The sequence below is a fragment of the Phyllobates terribilis genome, unplaced genomic scaffold (assembly GCF_046119375.1).
Source record: "Phyllobates terribilis strain yellow unplaced genomic scaffold, ASM4611937v1 Scaffold_11__3_contigs__length_659146591, whole genome shotgun sequence".
NCBI classification, from domain to species: domain Eukaryota; kingdom Metazoa; phylum Chordata; class Amphibia; order Anura; family Dendrobatidae; genus Phyllobates; species Phyllobates terribilis.
The window spans coordinates 147,191,528-147,205,822 of NW_027362771.1; the positions used below are offsets into that span (position 1 = coordinate 147,191,528).

The 14,295-nt window shown below is 41.6% G+C and overlaps 1 protein-coding gene across 1 annotated transcript in view; it reads right to left on the reverse strand.

The window, feature by feature from the left end:
- Positions 1 to 14,295, reverse strand: part of DCN (decorin) — a 159,190-nt gene that overhangs the window by 32,429 nt on the left and 112,466 nt on the right. Inside the window, exon 6 of the mRNA XM_073651649.1 lies at positions 8,452 to 8,545. Coding sequence (XP_073507750.1) covers positions 8,452 to 8,545 — 94 coding nt within the window. The remainder of the gene's footprint in view (positions 1 to 8,451; positions 8,546 to 14,295) is intronic.

Below are 14,295 nucleotides of genomic sequence, written 5' to 3' on the forward strand. Positions count from 1 at the left end.
CACATGTGGTTAAAAACTACTGTTTGGGCACACAGCAGGGCTCAGAAAAGAAAGAGCACCATTTGACTTTTGGAGTGCAAAATTGGCTGGATTCGATAGCGGACGTCATGTCATGTTTGCGGAGCCCCTGATGTGCCTAAACAATGGAAACTCCCACAACTATACCCCTCAAGGAACTTATAAAGAGGTGTAGTAACCACCTTGAATCCAATGGTGCTTCACAGAACTTTATAACGTTGAGCCGTGAAAATAAAAAATCACATTTTTCCCACAAAAATGTTATTTTAGCCCCCAAATTTTTATTTTCACAGGGTTAACAGAGAAAATGGATCATTCAATTTGTTGTGCCATTTCTCCTGAGTATGTCAATATCCCATATGTGGTGGAAAACTACTATTTGGGCACATGGCAGGGCTTGGAAAGAGCGCCACTTGACTTTTGGAGTGCAAAGTTTGCTGGATATTATTTGCAGCATATTATTAAAATCAACATGCCTGGCTCTGATTTACAAAAGCAAAAAGTACCCAAAACCTTTACATTAAACATTCAACTTTATTTATAAATGTTATTCTTAACACTATTGATTAAAGTTCCTTAATCCCTTTGCGCTACATGATGTACCATTACTTCATTTAGTGGGTGTGATTGAATGGAACGAGTTCTGGAACTGAGGTTGCTCCACATATTATGGATGTCGGCTGTATTACACAGCTGGTATCCACCTCTAATGGTAGTGTTTGGAGCCAAGCTATGACAGATGCCTCTTGATCGTAAAAACAAAACCCCCAAAAGATTCACGGATCATGTTTACTGCACTTGGAAGTTTTTTTTCCCATTTTCCAGTACAATGTATGGTAAAATGAATGGTGTAATTCAAAACTACAAGAAAAAAACAAGCTTTTCATGAAGTTAGGTCAACGGAAAAATAAAAAAGTTATGGCTCTTGGAAGAAAGGGAGGAAAAAAATGAAAGTGCAAAACTAAAAATTGGTCTCAGATGGAAGTGCTAAATGAGGTCTTTAACTCTAACGTTTTCATTAGTCAGCTATATGGAATGGTCTGAAAAATTGAATGATATGGGTAAGTAAAGTGCTACTGTATAGTGACAGTTTAATCTTGCATTTTCACATTCACATATTGACATGTAAAAATGAATAATATTTTATAAAAAATTAAGAAGAGTTAGTTCCGTCAGAACCAAAGTTACTTTAACTTTGTAAATATTTGTAAACTAGTTCTGGTAAGCACTGGCTTTAAATATTTAGAATCTAAAATTTTGGTAATTTATATTTATTATCCTGTTTGCTTTTTCCATACCTATTTTTCAGTGGATATTCCCCCTACCCCTACCCCCTCACCTACCCCATCACCCAACCTTCAACCCTGTAACTAAAAAAACAATTCTTTTGCATGGAATACATTAAAGAGGTTGTCCACTACTTTAACACTGATGACCTGTCCTCAGGATAGGACATCAATGTCTGATCAGTGGGAGTTTGACACCCAGCACCCCCGCCGATCAGCTGTTCCAGGTGCCACAAGGTTTATCGCATGTAATTTGAGAGCACCATGATGCGCAGACAGAAACCCTGTTTTCAGCAATATATCACTTACTGCGCTGCTTGCTGTAGGTTTGTTAAAATCACTATTTTCTCAGCAGATTATAACTAGGACTATGAGGACTAGTAAACTTGCTGCCAGGTAGTCCAACCACAACTCGTCCAATAGCCTCCCAAATTAAAAAAAAAAGAAAAGTTGCCCTGCAAACTTTACAGTTTTTTTAAGGACGGGTACAAATAGTTTCTTCAGCCAAGAAGAGGACGGAAACTCTAGTGCCACCTATTGAAAATAATAATCCTTAAAGTCAATATTGACCCTTTAATTAAAGGTCTTTAACATATGACCTAGTTTAAGAAGCCAAACATGAAGCTCCATGACACATACACTCTTACAGAATGAGAGTATGGTAGTACTCTCTGGGTATGTTCACACATTGCTTATTTGCTTCGGCAAAACTTTAGTCTAAAGTTCGGTTTGCAGAACTTGTCCCGAACTTGACCCTGAACCTGAACCCCATTAAAGCCAATCAGGACCCGAACTTTGGTACTGTAAAATGGCTGTCATAGTAAGGGCTGGGGGGCTGCAAAAGGAAGCAAAATGCGGGTAAGAGCAGGACAATTGCCCTGAAAACAAATGTGGATAGGGAAATTACTTAAAATAACATAGAAAAAAAAATATAAAAAATAATAATCTTGAACCAGGAGGCGGAGGTTCAAGTGGAGGAGTAGAGTAGGGCCTTGCATGTGTAGTTTACTGTACTTGTTAATAAATAAATAAATGAAAAAAACTGTGGGGTCCCCTCTATTTTTAATAACCAGCCAAAGAAAATCAGACAGCTGTGAGCTGCTCTTATTATGCTGGTAAGGGGTCAATATCCATGGACCTTCCCAGCCTATTAATATCAAACCCCAGCTGTGTGCTTTGCCTTTGCTGGTTATTAAAAATGGGGGAATCCCCCCAAAAAATGATGTAGTTTCCCCCCTATTTTCAATAACCAGCTATAGCAAAGCAGACAGCTGTGGGTTAATATTAATAGGCTGGGCAGGGCCGTGGATATGGGCTCCTTCCTAGCTCAAGTAGACCAGCTATCAGCCGCCCCAGAAATGGTGTATCCATTAGATGAGTCAATTCTGGTGCTCAGCCTTGGCTTCCCGATTGCCCTGGTGCAATGGCAATAGGGGTAATAGTGTTTTGGGTTGAGCTGCGTAATGACAGCTGACATCAAGCCCAGTGGTTAGTAATTAAGAGGCTTCTATCAGACACCCCCATTACTAACTCCATATTTAAAGGTAAAAAAGTAAAATACACACAGGAAAAAAAAGTTAATTTGAATTAAGACTACTCCACACATTCCCTGGTTGACCTGTTTATTATTAAAAAATAATCCCAGCAGCTCCAACATAATCCATTGTGGTTCCCACAAAGTACAGAGATTCTTTCCGGCAACCTACTGAGCGTCGTTCTCGAAGCTGCATAGGTCACTCAGGGTCATGTCTCACGGTCATGTCTCAGTAACATCATTGCGTGTGATACATGACCACCAGTAATTCTCAGAACGACGCTCCATAGGTTGCAGGAGAAAATCGATGAACATTGTGGGAACCATAATGGATTACGTAAGAGCTGCAAGGATTATATTTTCACTAATAAATGGGTAAAGCAGGACATGTGTGGGGCAGTTCCCAATAAAAGCTTCAACTCAATCCACAAAAAATCAAGTCCCCACTCAGGTCCATCATCTGTTAATGGAAACATAAGTGGCTACCATGTTATTGGTAGTACAAAGGCTCTGGAAAAAGCACTATGGCTCCTCAGCCTCCAAAAGAAATCCAGCTAAGGCTGTGTTCACACGATGCGTATTTCATGCGTTTCCGCGGCGTTTTTGCAGTTGCGTAAACGCCGCGGAAACGCATGAAAAACGCATGGTAGAAGGGAAGCAATGTTCCCCAATGGAAATCCGCATGTGCTGTGCCCATGATGCGGATTTTTCCGCAGCGTTAACGCTGCGGTCAAAAATCCGCAGCATGTCAATTAATTTTGCGGAAACGCGGCGATTTCGCCGCCATTGACTTGCATTAGAACGCGCCAATTCCGCAAGACAGCATCTGTACTTGCGTAATTGGTGCGTTCTAATGTGCGGATGGTACCCGGGTGTGGAGGAGAGGAGAGTCTCATCCACACCCAGGTACCATTAAAAAAGCTGTAAAAAGAAGAATAAAATAAAAAATAATGTATTCTTACCTTCTGTCGGCCCGCGCAGCGCTCCCGCTTGGTTCCCGGCACTTTGCAGTGAGTTGTAGGACCTGCGGTGACGTCAGAGTCATGTGACGGGTCACGTGACGCTGACGTCGGCAGGTCTTTCAATTCAAAGTTGCCGGCAGCCGGGAGAACAGATTGAGCAGGACAGCGCGGGCGATCGGAGGTAAGTATATACACGCTCTCGGTTCACACTGTATAAATCCATGCTGTTTGCATGGATTTATATAGTGTGACCTAGTTATCAAGCACTTTCCAGGTGATGCTAACATCGCCTGGAAAGCGCTTGTCAATCTGCATGCGGAAACGCATGTGAATCTGCATGTGGATCCGCATGTATTCTGCAGGAAAAACGCATGCACAATCTGCATGCGTTTTTTCTGCCAGGGAGATGCAGAAATGATGCAGAAATTTTCTGCTTCATTTCTGCATCGTGTGCACATACCCTAATTCTGATCTCCCAAATCCAAATGCTCCCTTCTGAGCTCCATAGTGTGCGAAAAACACTTTTAGCATCCACATGTTTGGCATTTCAGTAGCGATGAGAGCCGGCCTAATTTACGGGTGCATGTCTCCAGAAACACAAGCTGGGCATAACGTACTGGGCACTACAACATATGGGGCACTATAATGTATGGGCACAACAATAGCAATTTTCACTCAGCAACATCCACTGCTGCTTATTTCTGGAAAACAACAATAAAGTCAAATCATCACTACACCAGCAGATAAATTCCCAAAGCGGTATAATTTAAAAAATGGGGTGAATTGAGGTGGGTATTCTTCACTTCTAGCACTTAAAGTGGTTTTCCCACGAACAAAAGTTCATTTTAATCAATAGACTTTGGAATAATAATAATTTCCACAATTGGATGTGTTTAAATAAAATATTCCTGTTGCTGAGATAATTTTATAAATATGTCCCGGCTGTGTACTGCGTAATGGCTGTGTCTGATCATACAGAAACATGGTCTGATCATACCACATCTCCTGGGTGGGGGGGGGGGATATACAGAAATGTACAGCATGGAATTGCAAATGATTTTTTCTTTGAAGTAAAAAATTGTTTAAAAACAAGCAGGTTAGTGTTTTACCTCACAAAAAGAATCAGCGGTCATCCCATGCTGTAATGTCAGTATTGCTTCATTGAGAGGTGTAGTTTGTAAAATGGGGTCACTTATAGGGGGTTCTGCTGTTCTAGTTCATCAGAGACTCTTCCAGTGCGCCATGGTACCCGCAAATCATAAGACTAAAATCTGCACTAAATTATGGTACTTCTTCCCTTCTAAGTTTTGCACTGTGCCTCAAAAGTAGTTCCTGATTACATGTAGGGTATTGCCGTACTCAGGAGAAATTTCACAAAAACTGAGAGATCCAATTTTTCCTATTAGCCCTTATAAAAAATAAAAATTTGGGGCTAAAACAACAGTGGTAAAAATGTAATTATTCCTTCTTCACCACCCAATGGTATAAATTTCTGTGAGGCACATGTGGTGTCAACATGCTTACTGCACCCCTAAATCATTCAATGAGAGGTGTAGTTTGTAAAATGAATGTCACTTATGGGGAATTTCTGCTGTTCTGGCACCTCAGAGGCTCTGCCAATGTGACATGGTACCCTCAAAACATTCCAGCAAAATCTGAACTCCAATATGGAACTTCTTCCCTTCTGAGCTTTGTACTGTGCCTCAAAGGTAGTTTTTGACCACATATGCAGTATAGGTGTACTCAGGAGAAATTGCTCAACAAATTGTATGGTTCATTTTTCTCCTGTTACCCTTGTGTAAATGAAAAATTTGGGGCAAAACTAACATTTTGCAGGAAAAAAAATACTTTTTCATTTTCACAGTTTAACTTTATAAACTTTGGTGAAGCACCTGGGGGTTCAAAGTGCTCACCACACATCTAAATAAATACCTTGAGCAGTCTAGTTTCCAAAATGGCAGCACTTGTGGAGGTTTCCACTGTTTAGGCACATCAGGGGCTCTCCAAACCCAACAGCTAACATCTGCTAACGATTTCAGCTAATTTTGTGTTCAAAAAGTGAAATGGCCCTTCTTCCCTTCTGAGCCCTGCCATGCTCCCAAACAGTAGTTTTCCCCCCACATATGGGGTATCGGCATACTCAGGCAAAATTGCACAACAAATTGCATCATACAACTTCTCATGTTACCCTTGTGAAAATAAAAAAAATTGGGGCTAAAAGAAAATTTTTGTGAGAAAAATGTGATGTCTTATTTTCACGGCTCAACGTTATAAACTTCTGTAAAGCACCTGGGGGTTTAAGATACCCAACCACACATCTAGATATATTCTTTGAGAGGTCTAGTTTCCAAAATGGGTTCACTTGTGGGGTGTTTCTACTGTCTAAGCACATCAGGGGCTCTCCAAACTCGACATTGGTCCACTCTCGATTCCAGTAATTTTTGCGTTCAAAAAGTCAAACGGTGCTCTTTCCCTTCCGAGCCCTGCCATGCATCCAAACAGAAGTTTTTCCCCATATATGGGGTATTGTCACACTCAGGAGAAATTGCACAACAAATTTTGGCATCCATTTTCTCCTGTTATTTTTGCAAAAATAAAAAAATTGGGGCTAAATAATTTTTTTGTGAAAAAAAGGAAAATGTTAATTTTTTCCTTCCACATTGCACTGATTCCTGTGAAGCACCTGAAGGGTTAATTAACTTCTTGAATGTGGTTATGAGGACTTTAAGGGGTGCAATTTTTAGAATGGTGTCATTTTTGTATTTTCTGTCATATAGGCCCCTCAAAGTCAGTTCAGTTGTGAAGTGGTCCCTAAAAAAATGGTTTTGTAGATTTTGTTGGAAAAATGAAAAATCGCAGGTCAACATTTAACCCTTCTAACTTCCTAAGAAAAAAATATGTTTCAAAAATTGTGCTGATGTAAAATAGACATGTGGGAAATGTTATTTATTAACTATTTTGTGTGACATAACTCTCTGGTTTAGAGGTATAAAAATTAAAATTTTAAAAATTGCTAAATTTTCAGACTTCTAGCCAAATTTCCATTTTTTTCAGAACAAAATGCATGTCATAGTGAATCAATTTTACCACTATCATGAAGTACAATATGTCATGAAAAAACAATTCCAGAATCAATGGGATCCGTTAAAGCATTCCAGAGTTATTACCTTCCAGATTTATTACCACATAAAGTGACACTGGTCAGAATTGTAAAATTTGGCTTGGTCATGGAGGTGACAATAGGCTTGGGGGGTGAGGGTGATAATAGGCTGGGAAAGTCCATGGATATTGGACCTTTTCCAGCATAATAAGACCAGCTCACAGCTGTCAGCTTTCCCTTGGCATCTTTTTTATTATTATTTTTTTACACTGTCCCTACACTATTCTGAGCACAATGGCATTAATACAGGCCGGGTCACGTGTTGTGCTGGCCAATCACAGCCATGCCAATACTTAACATGGCTGTGATGGCTCTGTAAGTGCCCACAGCCTAAAAGCTTGTTGATTGGCTGCTCTGCAGCCTTTCAACAAACTTTATTCGGCATTGAAACCGAATAATAGAACGGACTTCCGGAAATAAGTCTATGATGGAAGTTCGGTACCGGACACTAGCTGTCCTGTACGAACCCTGGACTTTACAGTTCAGGTTTGCTCATCCTTAGGATGATAGAAGCTTTAAAACTGTAGTAGAAATTTTTCATTTTTTTCAAGGAAATTTACAAAACTTATTTTATTAGGGACCTATTCAGATTTGAAGTGACATTGGGGGACCCATACATTGGAAAAAAAAAAAAAAAACTGATAACATTATAAAAACAGCACCCCTCAATATATTCAAAACTGTTGTCAGGTTGTTTATTAACCCTTCAGGTGCTTTTCAGGAATTTATGCAATGTGGCATGACAGGAAAGAAAAATGATATTTTTACTACATAAATGTTGCTAACTTCTGAACAGGTCACTATAGACTGCAGACGCTATAGCCATTATTCGGCGGTGCATTGCCATGGCAACCATCAGGACAACAAACTCATGATCTCAGAGTGCCAATAGGGTTAAAGAGGGAGCCCACACATTCTGTTAACCATCTATATGCCATAGTCACTCTTGGCAGCAACATCTAAGGGGTTAAACATACATGGTTGGTGCCAACACCAATAGTGGCTGGTGCAGCAGGGTGTCAGCTTCAGTGTACATCTTACAGCTGCTGCATTTTCACCCATCGGGGAATGCTATTCTCTTACATCTCAGGTCAGTAAAAAGAAATATTGTTAGTCATTAAGGGGTTAGAGTACAATAGAAATGAATGGAATTTTTAAAACCCCATTTATACATTGCAGAAAAAATGTGCATAAAAATACAAGCATGCCATACATTTGATCTGCAGCATGTTCACCCACGTGTGGATTTTCACTCAGGATTTCACTCTATTTAATGCTTTGTAACAGGGTGAAATCAGCAGACAAATCTGCATCTACATCTGGAATTTTTTGTGGATTTGTCATGGATCTGTCACCAAATCTGCGGTAGAAAATTTGTGTGACATGAACATATCAGTGCAAGCCTTCTACTCTATTGTACTCTTAATAGATTCTATGATGTTTAGGAAAAAAAATCCTAAATTTCCTTATTGAATAATTGTGTATACTTACTTAGCAAGATTATTCAGTCCATTTAGGCTTTCAGAATCAACTTTGGCGATTTTGTTTCCATCAAGGTGAAGCTCAGTAAGAGAAGTTGGCAAACCTAGAAAAAAAACATATATAAAAATCAATCTATTGCAACTCCTCTATACGAAATTTGAATTTCTATTAAGTTCATGAAATGCTAATTTTTTCATGGGACAGAAGCAAAATATCACTGGGTATTTATTGTTTTCAGTGGAAGAATATAGTCGAGAGATCCTGCTAGTTTTACTAACAAGAAAACTCTGATCATATGACTGCTTTCTATTAGTTAAATAGAGCAAGTACTACTATTGCTCTCTAAAAGGGAATCTGTCAGCAAGTTTTTGCTTTATAATCTGAGGTGGGGTCTGAGACACTGCTTTCAGGGATGTGTCACTTATTAGGCTGTGTGCTTTTATTTTAATACAATGAGTATTTTATCAGTAGGAGATTATCACTGCCTGACTAGCTCCCAGATGCATCCTGGTCCAACCACACCCCAGCACTGATTAGCAGCTTACTGTCAATCTATGATATACATAGAAAACTACTAATCAGGCATGTTGGGGTGGAGTCATCTTTTTTTTCTCTGCTACATGCTACATCTAAAAACTCTGATTGTATTACAACTGCTGAACCCAGTAAACTATCGCTGGAATCAGGGTCTCTTTCACTAAATTATGCTGCTCTCAGATGAGTTAGCAAAAACTTGGTTACAGATTTCCTTTAGGAAAATATTGTCTTTAAAATATAAATAATAAAACAAATTTATTACTGTACACATGGGCAGAGAGAATAAATATTTGATTATTTGAATGTGACATTATTAGAGTAGTCATCATTTTACATAGCTGTCAGCAGATCATTCGACCAGTAGCTATCTTTCCCCAACTTTCCCATAAAACTGAGTGCTCCTGATCTCTCTATAAGAGCGCCTCTAGCAGAAGTTTATGTGTTAAATAATAAAAGGATTAGCAGACAGAAATCAGACTTGCCGGATATTTAACTCCCCAAAACAATCATCTGTCGCAGGACCCCATATACATTAGAAATTAAACCAAACTTGTCTATATCAATAGGTTTAGTACCCACCGCGATGCATCTATTAACTAACCTATAGCCAACAAGAAGAAAGGCCACACTTGAATGGAAGTTTCAAATACCTTATTTATTAAATAGTTTAGAAATACATAATATTAGCTTCATGTAATAAATAAATATAAAAATTAAAAAATTCCAGGGATGTAGTGATCACAATAAACAAATATTGGGAGAAGGAAAAGCAATATGTAAGGTAATAATCTTTACAATAACTGTCCGGTGTACACTGAATAAAAAAAGACAATAATAAATTGTAATTTTAAACAGATAAGTAGTGATGAGTGAGCACTAAAATGCTCGAGTACTCGTTGCTCGGGTCGAGCACGTTGGAATACTTGGGTTCTCGACACGAGCAACGAGCCCAATGTAAGTCTATGGGAAACTCGAGCATTTTTCAGGCGGCTCCACCCGGCGGTCTGCAGAGGGCCTAAAAATTGCCAAAATCGATGGGAACAGTGCTCAAATGACATGGGAACAGCATGGGGAAGACCCCTGGAAGCATTTCTGACTCCCAGGTCACTTTTGTCAACAACGTTGTCAGAGGTATTACGCCACTTTTACGGACTCACAATAAAACATACAAAAACAAAATCAAAATGGATTTTCCTGGGAAATATGTTAAGGAACATCGTTTCCATGACATGTACAATGTATATAAAGCAAAATAAATAACAAAAAAAAACAAAATACTCCTCCACACCTTGGGCTATATTCACACATAGCGTTTTTGACGCGTTTTTGCACTTTTGCATTGCTTTCAACCAAGACAAATGCATTCACCAGGAAATGTCATTTTAACATTTTACAACCTTATCTGGCCATGTGGTGTGTGACACATCATCAGACACATGCATACAGTGCTGAAAAGTCATAGGAACAGCATGGGGAAGACCTCTGGAAGCATCTCTGACTCCCAAGTCACTGCCTAAAAGTGGGCCCATCATAAGTGATCCTTGGCGCATGCGAAGATGCCTCCCGCCATGAACTTGTCGTTGCAGACTTACAACAATCACCGTCCACGTCCTTGTCCCACTGCAGCATTTAGTTGTCCCTACCCCATTCCTTGGAATGAAAGCGCAAGTATGCAGGCAGCCAGCCACCAACCCACAGGCTGCAATACTATACTGCCAAATTTTTGACAGCTGCTTGCACGTGAAATGTGGCCTTTTAGGCTCGTGGAGGCAGAAGCTTTTCATAACCTCATGACGGTGGCAGCCGGGTGTCCCCACTCGGTCCCCAGCCGCCACTATATTTCCCGGTATCGCCTCCGCCTTCCACAAGCACGGGTCCCACAACATTACCCGTGCCCTCCCCAGTGCACTTACTGGGAAGGACCGCCTAACCACAAACACGAAGACAGGTGAATGTGGCTAGGGACGGTACGGAGTCAGTCCACAACTTTTTTTGCTGACAGTTGTATTTAGCTCGGTGAAAGGACTGGCATAGAGGGAAACCCTATCTACCCTGCATGCCATTTCTCACAGGAAGTCCTGTAATGCAAATTGTTGCAGAAGCAATGGCAGCCCATCCAACATCAACTCGCCCTTGTCGGTGGTGCTTTGACACACACACATCTTTCTTTGCACATTTAATTTCTTGAATACAGAGTTGGGAAATGGCCTGATCTGTAATGCGGTTTGAGAAATAACATGCATAAGCATGGCTGATCCACATTAAAAAAAGCAGCCACAGAGTGTCCGGGAACCTTCCCCCACACTTTTCTTAGCCAGGGATGCTTTTCGGCAAGTTTGGACGGGCCCACCAGAGAACCGGAGACTCTTCTGGCGGGCCCTGGCTTCTCCTTCAGGAGAGTTCATAGTGCCGAGGTGAGGCCATGATGATGATAGAGGCCACCATCTTCTTAGTTTTTTGTTATTTGGAATGCAAGTGCAAGTATGCAGCCAGCCAGCCACCCACCCACTGGCCGCAACACTAAATTGCCAGATTTCTGGGCAGCTTTTTGCTCTTGAAATATGGCCTTTTAAGCTCGTGGAGTCGGAAGCTTTTCACAACCTCATGCCGGCGGCGGCCGGGTGTCCATACTCGGTCCCCAGCCGCCACTATATTTCCCGGTATCGCCTCCGCCTTCCACAAGCACGGGTCCCACAACATTACCCGTGCCCTCCCCAGTGCACTTACTGGGAAGGACCGCCTAACCACAAACATGTGGACAGGTGAATGTGGCCAGGGACGGTACGGAGTTAGTCCACAACTTTTTTTGCTGACAGTTGTATTTAGCTCGGTGAAAGGACCGGCATAGAGGGAAACCCTATCTACCCTGCATGTCATTTCTCACAGGAAGTCCTGTAAAGCTGCTTTCACTTGAAATGTGGCCTTTTAGGCTCGTGGAGGAGGAAGCTTTTCACAACCACATGCCTCATGCCTCGTGTCCATACTCGGTCCCCAGCCGTCACTATTTCTCCCGGTGTTGTCTCCGTCTTCTACAAGCGTGAGTCCCTGAACATTACTGCTGGTGCTTTTCTGTGGGAATTTGCTTGCCTCCTACCAGCCTGGAATATTTCCAGCAAACTATGGTACAGCGCCATTGTATTAGCACTGCCCCTAGTACCAGTAGCGAAGCCATCCCCAATTTCCTTTTCAGGAATTTTATTTGGTAGACTGAGTGGCTGCCCAAATACATTTTCTCACAAAGGAGCTGTAGATAGAGTGGCAATAGGTGCAAGTTTCTCCAGCCTGTTAGATATTAGGGAGAGAACGGCAGCACATTGGATCAGTGGTTAGCACTGAAGACTTGCAGCGCTGGGATCCTGGGTTCAAATCCCAGCAAGGACAACATCTGCAGGGACTTTGTATGTTCTCCCCGTGTTTGCGTGTGTTTCCTCCTCAGTAAAAAAGCAGCCATAGAATGTCCGGGAACCTTCCCACACACTTTTCTTAGCCAGAACTGCTTCTTGACAGGGTTGGACGGTCCCACCAGAGAATCCTCTGGTGTGCCTTGGCTTCTACCTCAGGAGAGTTCATGATAGCGCTAACTTTGCAGCTGCTATGGGGATCTTGAGCAGGGGAGAAAGGTTAGCCCTCAGAATCAAATCCTCTGATGGTCACAATGTTTTTCAATCTGAAACAGCTTCTCAGTGGGAGTTGTATTTCACCACAGCCATATTCTTTAGCTCGGTGAAAGGACTGGAATAGAGGGAAACTGTATCTGCCCCGGCTGTCATTTCTCCGTCACCAGGTTCCACCCATTGTCACACACGACCATGCGTGGCTGTATGTTCAGCGGTGAGAGCCACAGATCAGGCTGCTGTGTTACAGCTTTCAACAACACTGCAGCACTGGGCGGTTTGTCAATTAAGCATTAAGCATGTTATCTTCAGCACAGTCTGCTGCCACTTGGACAAGGCAGTGCAGCAGTGCTGTCAGCTTGTGACTGATGTGGTCATTTCGTACATGGAGGAGGAGGTGCATGAGCTGAACAATATGGTTACATTGTTGTTAAATTGGTGACGCTGTTTTTTATACTAAAGAAAGGTCCTATTGTTTTGTTTTTTTAACGTTTTTTTTTTAAGACAAATGCATTCACCGGGAAATGTCATTTTAACATTTTACAACCTTATCTGGCAATGTGGTGTGTGACACATCATCAGACACATCCTGTTTTATTTATGATGGAGGGACTCTGAAAGTCATAAAGCCTATTTTTATAGGGACATCAGACGGCCCTTGATATTCTTAAAAGGCCAGCCGTCGGCCCTAGCTATTGTTAGAGAGCCATCAGCCGGCTATGCTTTGTTGTTCCCATTATTAACAAGTGGGTCTCCTATACTGTTATTGCGTATCCAGTGACTGCAAGGGCTGCCAAAAATTTGGACGCAACCCAATAACCCTTTGAAGAGACATAGAGGAGGGTCTCAGTAAAAAAAATGTTCCCATTATAAAGGAGCGGGTCTCCTATAGTGCTAGCACCCATGCTGTGACTGCAAGGGCTGCCAAAATTTGGGAGAAACTCCACTGAGAATTTAAAGACACATAGAGCAGGGCCACAGTAACAAGGTACAAGATGTTCCCATTCGAAAGGAGAGGGTCTGCTATACAGTTATAGGGTATGCAGTGAGTCCAACGGCCCGCAATTTTAGGAAAAACCCCACTAAGAATTTAGAGATACACAGAGCAGGGCCACAGTAGCAAGGTACAACATGTTCCCATTAGAAAGGAGAGGGTCAGCTATACAGTTATAGGGTATGCAGTGAGTCCAACGGCTGACAATTCTAGGAAAAACCCCTCGAAGAATTTAAAGACACACAGAGCAGGGCCACAGTAACAAGGTACGACATGTTCCCATTAGAAAGGAGAGGGTCTGCTATACAGTTATAGGGTATGCAGTGAGTCCAACGGCTGATAATTTTAGGAAAAACCCCACTAAGAATTTAAAGACACACAGAGCAGGGCCACAGTTACAAGGTACGACAAATTACCATTAGAAAGGAGAGAGTCTGCTATACAGTTATAGGGTATGCAGTGAGTCCAACGGCTGACCAATTTTAGGAAAAACCCCACTAAGAATTTAAAGACACACAGAGCAGGGCTACAGTAATGACAAATTCCCATTAGAAACGAGAGAGTCTCCCATAGTGTTGGCCTATGCAGTGAATGCAAGGGCTGCAAAAATTTGGAGGCACTTTAATGCCCCTTGGAAGAGACGTGGAGGAGGGCCTCATAAAAAAATGTTCCCATTAGAAAGGAGCGGGCCTCCTATACTTGTTATGC